The sequence below is a fragment of the Physeter macrocephalus genome, chromosome 20 (genome assembly GCF_002837175.3).
Source record: "Physeter macrocephalus isolate SW-GA chromosome 20, ASM283717v5, whole genome shotgun sequence".
Taxonomy (NCBI): domain Eukaryota; kingdom Metazoa; phylum Chordata; class Mammalia; order Artiodactyla; family Physeteridae; genus Physeter; species Physeter macrocephalus.
In genome coordinates, this window is record NC_041233.1 from 57,721,481 (window position 1) to 57,737,898 (window position 16,418).

Below are 16,418 nucleotides of genomic sequence, written 5' to 3' on the forward strand. Positions count from 1 at the left end.
CCATTGTAAAGCAATTATACTCCAATAAAGATGTTAAAAAAAATAAGAAAAAAGAAAATGAAAGACAGGAAAAAAAAACCTGCAAAAAAAAAATACTCAGTTAATCCAAACAAAGGCAGAAAAAGATGAACAAAGAACAGATGGGAGAAAAAGAAAAAAAAAAGGCAAGATGGCAGATTTCAACTCAACCATATTAATAAATAAATTAAATGTAACACTCCAATTAAAAGGCAGAGATTGTAAAACTGGATATAAAATCAAGATTCAACTATGGGCTGTCTAAAAGAAATCCACCTAAAATATAAAGACACAAATAGGCTGAAATTAAAAAGATGGGAAAAAACATGCTATATCAACACTAATTAAAAGAAACTTGAATTGCTATATTAATATCTGACAAGGAGACTTCAAAACAAGGAATATTATCAGGAATAACGAGTGAAATTTCACAATAGCAAAAATAAACAAATGGGACCTAATTTAACTTAAAAGCTTCTGCACAGCAATGGAAACCGTAAACAAAATGAAAAGACAACCTATGGAATGGGAGAAAATATTTGCAAACCATGTTACTGACAAGGGATTAATTTCCAAAGTATACAAACAGCTCATTATCAAAAAACAAACAACCCACTCCAAAAATGGAGTGGGCAGAAGACCTAAATAGACATTTCTCCAAAGAATGTATACAGATTGCCAACAAACACATGAAAGGATGCTCAACATCATTAATCATTAGAGGAATTGCAAATCAAAACTACAATGAGGGATCACCTCACACCAGTCACAGACGAATGGATAAAGAAGATATGGTACATATATACAAAGGAACGAAACTGGTCATCTGTAGAGATGTGGATGGATCTAGAGACTGTCATACAGAGTGAAGTAAGTCAGAAAGAGAAAAACAAATATTGTATATTAACACATATATGTGGAACCTAGAAAAATAGTACAGATGAACCGGTTTGCAGGGCAGAAATTGAGACACAGATGGAGAGAACAAATGTATGGACACCAAGGGGGAAAAGTGGCAGAGGGGTGGTGGTGGTGGTGTGATGAATTGGGAGATTGGGTTTGACATATATACACTAACATGTATAAAATGGATAACTAATGAGAACCTGCTGTATAAAAAATAAATAAAATTAAATTAAAGAGAAAAAAAAATTTTTCCTACAAAGAAAATTCCAGGTCCAGATGCCTTAACTGGTGAATTCGATTAATCATTAAGCAAGAACTAACAGTGATTCTTCACAAACTCTTTATAAAAATAGAGGAAGGGGGCTTCCCTGGTGGCGCAGTGGTTGAGAGTCCGCCTGCCGATGCAGGGGACGCGGGTTCGTGCCCCGGTCCGGGAAGATCCCACATGCCACGGAGTGGCTGGGCCCGTGAGCCATGGCCACTGAGCCTGTGCATCTGGAACCTGTGCTCCGCAATGGGAGAGGCCACAACAGTGAGAGGCCCGCGTACAACAACAACAACAACAACAACAAAAAATAGAGGAAGGAATACTCCCTAACTTATTTTGTAAGGCAACATTACTCTAATACCAAAACCAAAGATACCACAAGAAAACTGTGAACTAATATCCCTCATAAATACTGACATAAAAATAATCAACAAAATATTAGCAACTCAAATTCTGAAATATATATTATAAATACTATATCACGTGCTTCCCCGGTGGCACAGTGGTTAAGAATCTGCCTGCCAGTGCAGGGGACACAGGTTTAGCCCTGATCTGGGAAGATCCCACATGCTGTGGAGCAACTAAGCCCGTGTGCCACAACTACTGAGACTGCACTCTAGAGCCCGTGAGCCACAACTACTGAGCCCACGTGCCACAACTACTGAAGCCCACACACCTAGTACCTGTGCTCCGCAACAAGAGAAGCCAACAAAATGAGAAGCCTGCACACCGCAACAAAGAGCAGCCCCCGCTCGCTGCAACTAGAGAAAGCCCGTTGCGCGGCAATGAAGACCCAACACAGCCCCCACAAAATTAAATTAATTAATTAATTAATTAATTAAAATAAAATAAAATACTATATCATGATCAAGAAGGGTTTTTCCCAGGAATATAAGGTTGGATTAATATTTTAAAATCAGCCACCATATTAACAGAATAAAAGAGAAAATCCATATGATCATCTCAATATATACAGAAAAAATACTGACAAAATTCAACATTCATCATAATAAAAGCTCTCAGCAAACTCTGGATAGAAGGGAACTTCCTCAACCTAATAAAGAAATCTATGAAAACCTATAGCTAACACATTACTTAATGATGAAAGACCAAATGCTTTCTCCTGAAGATCTGTCAGGGATATTTACTCTGACCACTTCAATACTGTACTGGGGGTCCTAGCCAGTGCAATAAGGAAAGAAAAAGAAATCAAAGCCATACAGACTTGAAAGAAAGAAGTAAAACTGAATTTACTTGTACACAATATGATTGTGAGCACAGAAAATTTTAAGGACTCTAAAAAAAATAAGAATTTATCAAAGTTGTGAGAAAAAAAGGTCAATTTAAAAATAATTCTATTTCTATATATTAGCAAAAAAATTGGAAATCAAGGTTTAAAAAACCATTTAGGAAAGATATCCCATGCTCTAGGATTAGAAGAATTAACACTGTTAAAATGGCCATACTACCCAAAGCAATCTACAGGTTTAATGCAACCCCTATCAAATTACCCATGACAATTTTCACAGAACTAGAACAAATAATCTTAAAATTTATATGGAACCATAAAAGACCCAGAATTGCCAAAGCAATCCTGAGGAAAAAGAACAAAGCAGGAGGCACAACACTCCCAGACTTCAGACAATACTGCAAAGCTACAGTAATCAAAACAGCCGGGCTTCCCTGATGGCGCAGTGGTTGAGAGTCCGCCTGCCAATGCAGGGGACAGGGGTTCGTGCCCCGGTCTGGGAAGATCCCACATGCCGCGGAGTGGCTGGGCCCGTGAGCCATGGCTGCTGAGCCTGCGCGTCCGGAGCCTGTGCCCCGCAACGGGAGAGGCCACAGCAGTGAGAGGCCCGCGTAACACACACACACACACACACACACACACACACACACAAAACAAAAAAAACCCCAAAACAGCCTAGTATTGGCACAAAAACAGACATATGGATCAATGGCACAGAATAGAAAGCCCAGAAATAAACCCACACACATATGGTCAATTAATCTTCAACAAAGAAGGGAAGAATATACAATGGAGAAAAGACAGTCTCTTCAGCAAGTGGTGTTGGGAAAGCTGGACAGCCACATTTAAATCGATGAGTTTAGAACACACCCTCACACCATACACAAAGATAAACTCAAAATGGCTCAAAGTTTTAAATATAAGACATGACACCACAAAACTCCTAGAAGAGAACACAGGCAAAACATTCTCTGACATAAATCATATCAATGTTTTCTTAATCAGTCTCCCAAGGCAATAGAAATAAAAGTAAAAATAAACAAATGGGACCTAATCAAACTTATAAGCTTGTGCACATCAAAGGAAACCATAAACAAAACAAAATGATAACCTACAGACTGGGAGAAAATATCTGCAAGCAATGTGACCAAGGGCTTAATATCCAACATATACAAACAGCTCATACAACTCAATAACAAAAAAACAAACAACTCAATCAAAAAATAGGCAGAAGACCTAAAGAGACATTCTCCAAGGAAGACATACAGATGGCCAATAGGCACATGAAAAGATGCTCAACATAGCTAATTATTAGAGAAATGCAAATCAAAACTACAATGAGATACCACTTCACACCAGTCAGAACGGCCATCATTAAAAAGTTTACAGGGAGTTCCCTGCAAGTCCAGTAGTTAGGACTTGGTGCTCTCACTGCCAGGGGCCTGGGTTCGATCCCTGGTCTGCGAACTAAGCTCCCACAAGAAAAAGTTTACAAATAACAAATGCTGGAGAGGGTGTGGAGAAAAGGGAACCCTCCTACACTGGTGGGAATGTAAACTGGTGCAGACACCATGGAGAGCAGTATGGAGGTTCCTCAGAAAACTAAAAATAGAGTTACTATATGATCCAGCAATTCCACTCCTGGGCATATAGCTGGACAAAACTATAATTCAAAAAGATACATGCATCCCAATGTTCACAGCAGCAATATTTACAGTAGCCAAGACATGGAAACAACCTAAATGTCCACTGACAGATGAGTAGATAAAGAAGATGTGGTACATATATATAATGGAATATTATCCAGCCATTAAAAAAGAATGAAATAATGCCATTTGCAGCTACATGGATGGACCTAGAAATTATCATACTAACCGAAGTAAATCAGAAAGAAAAAGACAAATACCATATGATATCACTTATATATGGAATCTAAAATATGACACAAATGAACTTATCTACAACACAGAAACAGACTCAAAAACAGAGAACAGACTTGTGGTTGCTGGGGGCGGACGGTTGGATTGGGAGTTTGGGATTAGCAGATGCAAACTATTATATATAGAATGGATAAACAACAAGATCCTGTTGTATAGCATGGGGAACTATATTCAGTATCCTGTAATAAACCATAATGGAAAAGAATAAAAAATACCATTTAGATAACATAAAAAATGAAATATTTATGGATAGATTGAACAAAATAGATGCAAAACAGTACACTAAAAACTAAAAAATATTGGTGAGAAAATTTTAAAGATCTAAATAAATAGGTATATTATGATCACGGATTTGAATATAATATTGTTAAAGTGTCAATTCTCCCCCAAGTTGATCTATAACGTTAATTCAATTCCAATCAAAATCTTAGCAGGCTTGGGACTTCCCTGATGGTCCAATGGTAAAGAATCCACCTTCCAATGCAGGGGATGCGGGTTCCATCCCTGGTCAGGGAACTAAGATCCCACATGCCATGGGGCAACTAAGCCCGCGTGCCACAACTACTGAGCTCGCGAGCCTCAACTAGAGAGCCCATGTGCTGCAAACTACAGAGCCCACACGCCCTGGAGCCTGTGCGCCACAACTAGAGAAGAGGAAACCCGCACGCCACAACTAGAGAGAAGCCCACACACCGCAACGAAGAAGCCCACATGCTGAAATGAAAGATCCCACATGCTGCAACTAAGACCCAACGCAGCCAAAAATAAATAAATAATATTTTTAAAAAAAATCTTAGCAGCCTTTTTTTTGTGTAGAAATGGACAAGCTAATTTTACACTTTGTATAGAAATGCAAAAGACCTCAAATATTCAAAACAACTTTTAAAAAGAGCAAAATCAGAGGACTTATATTACCTGATTTCAAGATTTACTACAGACCTATAATGAGACAGTGTAGGGCATAAATTTAGACATATATTAGACCAATGGAACAGAACTAATACTTCAGAAATAGACCCACATATATATGGTGAATTGATTTTTTACAAATGTGCCAAGGTATTTCAATAGGGGAAAGAATAGTCTTTTCAACAAATGACAATGGAACAACAGGATATTGCAGGGCAGGGGGTGGGCAGGAAATGGATGAACATTTACCATTACCAAACATTTTACAAAAAATTAACTTGACATGGAGCATAGAACTAAATGTAAAAGACAGAACTATAAAACTTACGGAATAAAATACAGGTGAAAAATTTCACAACTAGAAGTAAGCAAAGATTTACTAAATAAAACACAATAGCAAAAAGTGTTAAAAAATTAATAAATTCATCTTTATGGTATTAAATCAAAGTTGGTCTTCATTAAAATGTCTGGACTTTGAAAACACCATTAATAACTTGCAAACACAAGCAACTGACTAGAAGAAAATATTTGCAATACATATATATGACAAATGACTTGCATCCAAAATATATCAATACAAAAACTCATAAATATTATAATAATCAAATTTTAAAAACAGGCAAATGATCAGCTGTTCAACATCACACAAAATAAATTAATAGTAATTTAAAAAACTATGTATGCAGTATTACTAGAGCACTGCCTACCCACTAGAATGGCTAAAATTAAAAACACTCACAATTCCAAGTGTGACAAAGATATGGAGTAGCTAGAACTCTTATTCATTGTTGGTGGGAATTAAAAATGGTACAACCACTTTTGAAAACAGTTTGGCAGTTTCTTTTTTCTTTCTTTTTAAAAACATCTTTATTGAGAGATAATTTACATACCATAAAATTCAATCATTTTAAGTGTACAATTCAATGGTTTTAGTATATTCACATAGGGGGCAATTATCACCATGATCTAAGTTTAGAACATTTTCATCAACTTCATAACCATTAGCAGTCATTTCCCAACTTACTCCCCAACCCCAGCTTTAGGTAAATCTATTTTCTGTCTCTATAGATTTACTTATTCTGGACATTTTAAATAAATGGAATCACACAACATGTGGTCTTCTGTGACTGGCTTCCTTCATCTTGCATATGTTTTCAAGAATCATCCATGTTGTAGCAGGTATCAGTACTTCATTCCTTTTTATAGCTGAATAATATTCCATTGTATGGATGTATCACATTTTGTTTACCCATTCAGTTGCTGGTTGCTTTGCTTGTTTTAGTTGTTTCTAGTTTTTGGTTATCATGAATAATGCTATTATGAATATTATTTCTATACAAGTCTTTGGGTGGACATATATTTTCATTTCTCTTTGGTAAACAGCTAGAAGTATCACAATATGGATGAATCTCAGACACAACAGAGTTTACGTGAAATTCTATAAAAGACAAATCTAGGGACTTCCCTGGTGGTCCACTGGGTAGGACTCCGTGCTCCCAGTGCAAGGCACCCGGGTTCAATCCCTGGTCGAGGAACTAGATCCTGTATGCATGCCACAACTAAGAAGCCCCCATGCTGCAACTAAGAAGTCTGCATGCTGCAATGAAGATCCCACGTGCTGCAACTAAGACCCAGTGCAGCCAAAATAAATAATAAATAAATTTAAAAAAGAAAAGACTAATCTAATCTATAGTGATAGAAAATACATCAGTGGTTGCCTAGGGCTCAGATTTGCAGATAAGACTAACTGTAAAGGAGAACTTTTATGAGTGATGGAAGTAAAATGTTCTATATCTTGTGATGCTGATGATTACACAAATATGTTTTACTATATGTTAATTACATCTCAATAAAGTTAAGTAAAAAGCTAAGTCCAGTAAATCATGACTAGGCAAAAAAAAAAAAAAAAAAGTAGGGCCATGGCAGTAAACTTATGTCTTTTTTGGTCTTACCATTCCATTTTTGGTTGGGGCAAGAATGATTCAGACTGAAATATCAGTATCTATAAGCCAGGAGTTCCAAGTATTTCCACAAGGCCAAAGATTCCCCTCATTGTGCTACTCCTCCCTACTTCTCCATCCCTGGCAATCCTCCCTGACAAATTAAAGGGACTCCAGGTAGCAATCAACAGTGTTTGAAATTATTTTCAGTTGGGCAGTAGCCTCATGAGGTTTTTTTAAGTGGGTGTACTGTAGATGGATCTTTTGACAAACTCAATCATTTGCCAAGCTCAGGAACTTATAGAGTCCTACCTTTACCAAGGACATCTAATGAAAGTTCCACTTTTGCCTTTTTTATGAAACTGAGGCAGGGGTGAAAGATATGAGATGATCATGGCTCTCCTTGCGGAAACTCACTCCAAATAAGGGTTATCAGCCAACCATTTACGGATTTATAATGAGGCATTTTTTCACTAGGGTACTTACAAACCTAAACCTTCTTAGGTTTATAAAAGGCTGGGGGATGCTGCTACAAGCACACCAAATATATCAGCTGAGTGAGGTCTACAGGAGGGCACAGAAGCAAAGGTCTAAGCAAGAAATTAGTGATCCTGATTCTTATACTGTGAAGTCCTCAAGGGCATGTATGATTTTTGCATTTTTATATCCCCTGGCTTGGCACAGAGCAGAAACCTCTGTCCTTCTGCACAGTAAAGAAATAATCTGGGGGATGTGAAGCTGGGGCACCCATTCCTTGTCTTGCTGCACGAACCAAGGACACCCAGAAGCAGAGAATTCTTAGACAAAAGCAGGTTCTGAGAACTTCCTTGGGAGGCAAGAATTGATTCTTTTTCAGAACACTTTAGCTCAAAGTGGCTGAAAAAAAGAAAACAAGCCAATAGTACAGGAGCTAGAACAAATAGTAACCTGATAACAACCTCACAGGCCTCATTTGAGTGAGCATCCTTCCCCTCCACTAGGGGCTTACAGTGACTTTCTATCCAGGATAATAATGTGAATATCTCTCCGGGGCACAATCATCCAATATAATTGTTTGGAAACAAGGATACAAAAGGTGGACACAAATCTCTTATGCTAAAAGATGATGCCTTTTAAAAGATAACTGTTTCCTCTATACAGCCAACTTGTATATAATATGCAGAAGATTTTTTTCCCGTTTCTATTTTCGTCTCATATACTTCAGGACCAAACTCAATTTCAGAACCAATTTTTTAAATTAATTAATTAATTAATTAGGCTGCGTTGGGTCTTCATTGCTGCGCACAGGCTTTCTCTAGTTGCGGTGAGCGGGGGCTACTCTTGGTTGCAGTGCACGGGCTTCTCATTGCGGTGGCTTCTCTTGCTGTGGAGCATGGGCTCGAGGCGTGCGGGCTTCAGTAGTTGTGGCACATGGGCTCAGTAGTCGTGGTTCGTGGGCTCTAGAACACAGGCTCAGTAGTTGTAGCGCACAGACTTAGCTGCTCCACAGCATGTGGGATCTTCCTGGACCAGGGCTCGAACCCGTGTCTCCTGCATTGGCAGGCGGATTCTTAATGACTGCGCCACCAGGGAAGTCCCTTCAGAACCAATTTAAGTTGGCCAGTTCTCCAGTCCATCCATGTCTTTCAAGCCTGCTACCAAAGGGCTCTTGACTGCCCTGAAATTTATTGATCTGACAGGCTGGCTCTACCTTTCAGAAAGGTGGACCAGATAATGAACCTCACAGTGGGTGATTCGTGAAAGGCCATCAGTTGGTTAAAGGAGTGGCGACAATGACTTTCTTTAATTTCCCTGAGTAGTTGCCCCACCTCCCTGACTTGATTTGGCTGAAGCCCTAGAAACCCCCTTGTTTCCAGGGGTGAAGCTTGTGAAGCTTTTCTTTGCACTAATTACAGATCCAACATGCCCAGGTCCTTACCCTGCACAAGCAAGGCATGCAATCACACCAAGAGGCAGCCAAGATAATAGCGGTGGGGGAACATGATACACGTTTACCAAATATCGCATCAGGCCTTCTCCCTCTCTATGGCTTATTGCAGGCTGGACACTCCACCCAGCTGAAACCAAGAGGCAGATCTCTGTTCTCCCTACTTGAGCTTTCTTTTCTTGGAAATATATCACATCTCAGGAAAGGAAACAGAAAACACCGTCTCTCCGACAATCTGATATGGGGTCTCTGCCTCACTGCCAGGCCTCACTTATCTATCCCTCCTTAACAGACAAAATTCTTTAACAGAAATCCCATTTGTGGGCTATCCACAGTTTCCCTTCTAGCTGGGTGGGTCATTTTTAAGACTGTAACATCTTTTTGAGCAGGGTCACTGTGAAAGGTCAAAGTGCTGTTATGGTACTTAGCAAAAACATTTCCAATTAACACAGCTTATAACAGGGATAACAGTTTGCATAGTGACACTTCTGGCCTCCAATGTTACTATCACAGTGGCAAACCATACTCTTCCAAGCACAACTTATAGAGTTTTGAGCTACCTCCTGGGAAAGAGGTTGCAATGGAAATAAAACAAAAGTACACGAAGATCTATTTGGAAGCAAGGAGGTGGCTAAAAAACAAACTGAAGGGACTTCCCTGGTGGTTCAGTGGTAAAGAATCCGCCTTCCAATGCAGGGGACCTGGGTTCAATCCCTGGTCAGGGAACTAAGAATTATGTGCCAAGCATTGTATTAGGTCCTGTTCCATCAAATCTTGAGGCACATTATGTTTAGTTGTCCCGTCTTGGAGCTGCTAAGATTACTCAACTGGTTCAGCGACAGCCTGATCCATCCATTATAAGGTTCCCTAACAAAGGTTTAAGCAGCCAAAGATAACCTATGCCTAGGAGTGGGTTAAGTCATTCCTTTAAAAGTCAGTCCCGGGACTTCCCTGGTGGTCCAGTGGTAAAGAATCCGCCTTCCAATGCAGGGGACCTGGGTTCAATCCCTGGTCAGGGAACTAAGATCGCACATGCCACAGGGCAACTAAGCCTGCGTGCCACAACTACTGAGCCCACGTGCCTCAACTTGAGAGAGAAAACCCGCACGCCACAACTAGAGAGAAGCCCGCGCACCGCAAGGAAAGATCCCACATGCTGCAACCAAGACCCAACACAGCCAAATAAATAAATAAACAAACTGAAGAGTGATGTCCTACCTGTACATCTAGTAACTGGGATAAAGGGTCCTTCTTAGCTTAAACCAAGAAAGCAAGGTCTGCTGTCTCCTGTAACCTCTTGAAAAGCTGACAACTACTGGAGTTCCTACGAGCTCCAAAGCTACTCCTCTCATGCACTGCCAATGAAGCTTCACTGACAGTGAAGCCTGACTGAGGAAGACCAGAAAGTTTATGTGATGGGCATTTCAAAATTCATACTTAATTGAAGAAAATGCTGACAGTGGCAGACATGAATAATAAGCTGAGCTCTTCACCAGTGACCTCTGCATTCATCTAGCTTGGCTGTGGAACATTAATTTTGAATCTTCATTTTCCCTTTATTTTTTTAAACAAAATGGAACTACCACTTTAAAAATAATTAAAATTCAGTGTGCTACTCTTTTGGTTTTGACCCACATAAATATATTATCTTTAAAAGAAATAAGTACATAAGAACTTTAAAAAAATTCATCATCTTCCTTTGGTGTGTGGAAAAGCTTTATTTCTCATAGTGACTTTTCTGACATGCTTGTATGGAATAAAGAGACTTTTCCCTCATTTATAAAGTTATACTGTGCCAGGAGCCTCTACTTAGGCATTTCTGCCTAACTGGCAGGCAAACTCTCCAGGTCCCTGTTCAGTACTTTCTTTCCTTAACTGAATGGGCCACAGTCCCAAACCAGGACCTTTCCCCACCCCTTAGGAATGAGCCCTGTTATCCCCATTCTCTCTGCTTCTCCCTGCACCTTCCTATCCTGACTTGCCTCTTCCTTCAGGATACTTGACAAACTCCAGTTGTCTCACATGCTTCGGCCAATGAAAAGCTCAGACTTTGGTGTCGGACTGACCTATGTTCACACTATGGCTTTACCACTAACAGCTGTGTGATCTTGAACAAATTAGTTAAGTCTCTTTAGCATCGTCATCTATAAAATGAGGATAACTGTACCTACCTCAAACAATTGATTAAAGAATTAATTACATAACCTAAGTAAAAGTGCCTAGCTCAAAAACTCCTAGTTATTCCTTTCCTTTTATCTATTTGTATCTTTGTGTGTGTGTGTGTGTGTGTGTCCTTTTTAAAATCCAAGATACTTTCTTTCCTATTCAGAGGAGCTAAAATCCAGCTTTCTCCCCTGTCTCTGGTAGTGCAGCTTACCTCTTGGTCCAAGTAAGAGAGTAGACATCCTAGCAGCACATAATCAGCTGACCTTCTTAAGTGGACCTTCTCAAGATGCCCTATGTAACATAAAGTTGATTTCCAAGGTTTATTAGCAGCTTGTAGGAAAATCCCTCTGCCTCTGACTTTGTGTCTTTCTGCTTTGGTGAGTCCAGTGAACAAATAACTCATATCAAACTTCTTCCTGCCAAATAGGTCAACTGAAATGTCAGAATCTAAACAAAGACGCCAAGAGAGGAAGGGTCACACAGCCGATGCTTGTGTCACATGCTCGTACTCAGAGTTCCCACAGTAACCATCACTCAGGGTTATAGAGAGGCAGTGCAAAACTACAGGCTGTTGTACAAAAACACAATGCCAAGTACGGGAAACTGAGTTATGGCTATCGTGAGAGTCTTAAATCTCAGCTCACCAGCATATGTCTCTGCCAAGGCTGCCTTGCATGGTGGCCAAGGCCCTGTTTTAGGACGAGAAAACATCACAGGGGCTCTCAGAATGGGCTGCTCAGAGGACTCAATTGCCCTGCCCTGGGAGGCAATATAGGTGGCTCCATGGGGAAAGTGACCCACACTCACCTCCTGCTCAGAAAGCCCCGCCTCACAGCTTTACAGCCCCCTTCTCCCAGTCTTCCTCAACAACCAGTGGTATGCTGGAGCTGACTTACACATGCTTGGCCTGTGAGAGATGACTGTTAAATTTTCAAGCACTGTGAGAGCCACTTGGCTTCACACTGGTAGCCATGGTGGGAGCATTCACCCTTAGCACTACAAATCAGCCCCCTCCAACCACTCACCCCCCCCTACCAGTTGTTATACATTTACTAGCACCCCAAGGGCCAAGAACTCTAAAGTTGAAGTACCAGGCTCCATTTTCCTCATAAGCCTTGAAGCTTTTAGGATATCTCCCCAAGATCTTTCTGTGCTTCCTCCTAGATGTTCACAAGTAACGGGTGCCACCCAGACACCCTAACAATGTTTGCCCCACAAACTAGGGCTCTCCTCTTATTAGCAGTATCTCACTGTTCTCTGGGAAAATAAAGTTAGGTTTCGTTAGGATCTTTAAACACCCAGCAGTTATTTATAGTGGCTATTATCTTAGGATCAGGAGAAAAGCAAAAAGGGTTAGAAAGATGACTAATAGATGAAAATAAATACTCAGCTTCCAATGCAACTTTCACTCAATCAGATGTGAAGCATTTTTTGTTTCCCTAATTGACTGTAACCTACTCCTACAAATGAATGATTCTCTGTTTCATCATAATACTTTTGAAGATACTTCTTATAACATACGAGATTATACAGGGCCTCCTCTGAATCCAAAATCCAAAGCCTTAGTGAGAGTGGAGACTTGAAGAAATAATGGGAGGCATCTGGTGACGCTGTCCTATAGTCCTGTGGCACATGGGGGTGCCAGCAGACCACCTTTGTGATCTTCCCGGAAAATTCCTAAATTTGTATGAAAAATTTTTAGCAAGCCCCTGGGCCACTTGGTTTAAAGGAATACCAGCTTCAAGATAGGTTTGCTCACGCTTAGAAACAGAAAGTAGAATGGTAGTTGCCAGGGGCAAGGTGGAGGGCAGGGAAAGGGGAGTTGTTCAATACACTGAGTTTCAGTTTTGTTTTGTTTTTAAAATTTATTTATTTATTTATTTATTTTTGGCTGTGTTGGGTCTTCGTTGCTGCACGCAGGCTTTCTCTAGTTGCTGTGAGTGGGGGCTACTCTTTGTTCCAGTGCGTGGCCTTCTCATTGCGGTGGCTTCTCTTGTTGAGGAGCACAGGCTCTAGGCGTGCAGGCTTCAGTAGTTGTAGCACGTGGGCTCAGTAGTTGTGGCTCGCGAGCTCTAGAACATAGGCTCAGTAGTTCTGGTGCATGGGCTTAGTTGCTCCGTGGCATGTGGGATCTTCCCAGTCCAGGGCTCGAACCCATGATAAATTGCACAACAATGTATATATTAACACTACTGTAGTGTACACGTAAGAATGGTTAAGATGATAAATTTTGTTATGTGTTTTTTACCAGGAAAAAAAAGAGAGAGATAGGTTTGCTCAGTAGGTCTAATCATATGCCTAGTAGCATTGAGGCTGGCTCATACTAGGCCTTTGAGATGAACGCTTGTGAACTGAATCAAAGGCAGTACAATTAGGAAAGGGATGAGAGTCAGTGCACTAGGGTTTATGGAAGATGTGCTAACAATTTAAATGACTGAATCATATTTCTAAGGCATCCAGCCCCTGGGTGCCCTGGGACCCAAGGACAAGGCATAGAAACTCTGGGACTCTTCTCCACTCTTTCTGTCCTTTTCAGGTCCTGGCTTTGAGTACATTTTACAATCTGTACCTCTCCATTTATCCAATTCCTATCTTTCCTCCTTCAAGGCCCAACTCACTTCTTCTCTCTTGCACATGGCCTTTCCTGACCACCACAACCTGCAGAGATCTTTCTCCAACAGGAACCCACCGATCCTACTGTTAGTACCGGTTGGCTATTGATAATAAATTGCCTTAAGCCATCTTTTGCGCTTACTCCATCCTTTGAGAACAAAGGCCCTTTAATCATACCTCTGTATCCCTCAAATGCCTAGCTCAATCTAAAGCACAAAGCACTAAATGCTAAAACACTGATAGCTGAATGAAGGCTGAAGAAAGTAAAAGTGGGCCATTTACTTGTTTTCCAATGGGATTTTTCAGAGGCACAAAATTGGTCATGAGTGTGACTGAAAGCTTAAGGAATCAGGTGCTCAGGGAAGGTTTCTGACTTGAATCCTAAATTGCCACTATGTCCTCTAGATATTCAGGGCTCTAGAGAATCTTTTGTAAAGTTCTGCTATGAATCCCTCTTTTCCCTATAAGGAAGTTAGAGCTGATATAAATCAATGTCATAGCATTTGCAAACCAAAACAAATAGTGAATAGTCTAAAAGGTGCTTAAGATCTTCAATGGGCATTTTCAAAGGTCTGATGGCTTTGGGGGCAAGGAAAGTATGAGGTACTATTCAAGGCACCTAAGCCAGTGATTCTTTAAAAAAATTGTATGTTGAAGGGGTCAAAGGCTGACTGAGACTTTTAAGAAAGATGGACCCTCTTCAAGGAAAAAAAAAAAAGGACATATGCATAATTTCACACAATTTCAGAGTGTGCAGTAATTTTCTAAAGCCTATTCTTGGACTTTGGGTTAAAAACCTGTGAGCTAGTATTCCAAAAAATTTTATGACAGATCTCTTGAGTGTAGACTCAATTCTAGTAGGATGTAGCCAGTAAAAAAAAAAAAAGTTTTTTTTCCTAATTTGAAAAGCAGGAATAAAGGACAGGGAGTATATAAGAGTTTAGGGTAGGACAGGATAGGGAGGAGAACCCCTCCCTATAGAAGAGCTCTTCTATTTTAACATACTTATCTGCAGGGAGCATTGCATCATCAAGACAGTATATCCTCAAAGCATCCAAACCCAAGATTTAGTCTCGGGTCTAGAGTTTCTCTTAAATACCTTCCTTCCACATTTATTTAGTAGAAACAAAAGGGTCGTTGGGATTTATCTATGAAAATGCCACAGGTTGTGTGACTCAGCTATCCTCGTGAGAGAATAAAAATCAGGGTGCGTGTCACTGGTAGGGATAGGGGCATACCAAATGATTCTACCAGCTAGGGACAGATGCTTACCAACAAGCCGTACTGAGAAGAGAAACGAGCTAAATCTCAGCTGAGGGTGGGCAAGGGGCCTGAAGGACAATTTTTATAAGATGTACTAAAGACAAGCAAACCCAGTAGGGAATAAACTGGGAGTAGTTTCACAGTTCTTGGAAAAGCAAGTTGTACCTTCTCCATAAACTTTATTCATAAAGATACGTGAAATACAAAAAGCGGTCAGAGTGCCCTTACCAAACACTATACAAAAATTAATTCAAAATAGGTCAAAGACCTAAATGTAAGAGCTAAAACTATACAACTCTTCGAAGAAAACAAAGGGAAAAGTTTCATGACACTGGATTTAGCAATGATGACACCAGAAGTACAGGCAACCAAAGAACAGACAAACAGGACTTCATCAAAATTGAAAACTTGTTCATCAAGGGACACTCAACATAGTAAAAAGGCAACCCACAGAATGGGAGAAAATATTTGCAAATCACATGTCTGATGAAGGATAAATATCTAGAATATGTAAAGAATTCCTAAAACTCAACAACAAAAATCCAAACAACCCAATTAAAAAATGGGCAAGAGGCTTGAAGAGACATTTTTCCAAAGAAGATAAACGAATGGCCAATAAACACATAAAAAGATGCTCAACATTAATAATGATTAGCGAAATAAAAATCAGAACCATAATGAGATACTACTTCATCCCCATGAGGATGGCTATTATCAAAAAAATCAGAAAACAACCAGTGTTGACAAGGATGTGGAAAAATTGGAATGTAAAATGGTGCAGCCACTGTGGGAAACACTATGATGGCTTCTCAAAAAATTAAACATAGGGCTTCCCTGGTGGTGCAGTGGTTGAGAGTCCGCCTGCCGATGCAGGGGACACGGGTTCATACCCTGGTTCGGGAAGATCCCACATGTCGCGGAGCGGCTGGGCCCGTGGGCCATGGCCGCTGAGCCTGCGCGTCCGGAGCCTGTGCTCCGCAATGGGAGAGGCCACAACAGTGAGAGGCCCGCGTACGGCAAGAAAAAAAAAAATGCACGCAGTTCATTACACTAGAAAATGAATGACCATTCAGTCACACTGAGGGTATTAACTGATTAAAAAGTTTTGCCCTCCATAAAGCCAATGAGAAGTAATAAAAAATGTCATCTATCTTCTGGACATCTGAAAAGAAACCCCAGTGTGAGAGATTGGGCTTTGTTTATTAAGCAATAATGGATT

The 16,418-nt window shown here is 40.2% G+C and overlaps 1 protein-coding gene across 8 annotated transcripts in view; it reads right to left on the bottom strand.

Annotated features, from left to right (window-relative positions):
• The window catches only part of ARMH3 (armadillo like helical domain containing 3), a 173,617-nt gene that overhangs the window by 14,201 nt on the left and 142,998 nt on the right, over nt 1-16,418 (bottom strand). Inside the window, exon 26 of one of the 8 annotated variants that reach the window (XM_055081250.1) lies at nt 13,183-13,395. The exons of 6 other annotated variants lie outside the window; for them this stretch is intronic. In XM_055081250.1, coding sequence (XP_054937225.1) covers nt 13,351-13,395 — 45 coding nt within the window. In that variant the 3' untranslated portion in view covers nt 13,183-13,350. Of the gene's footprint in view, nt 1-13,182; nt 13,471-16,418 lie in introns of those variants that run through there. One more of the 8 variants, XM_055081249.1, reaches the window with a different exon arrangement.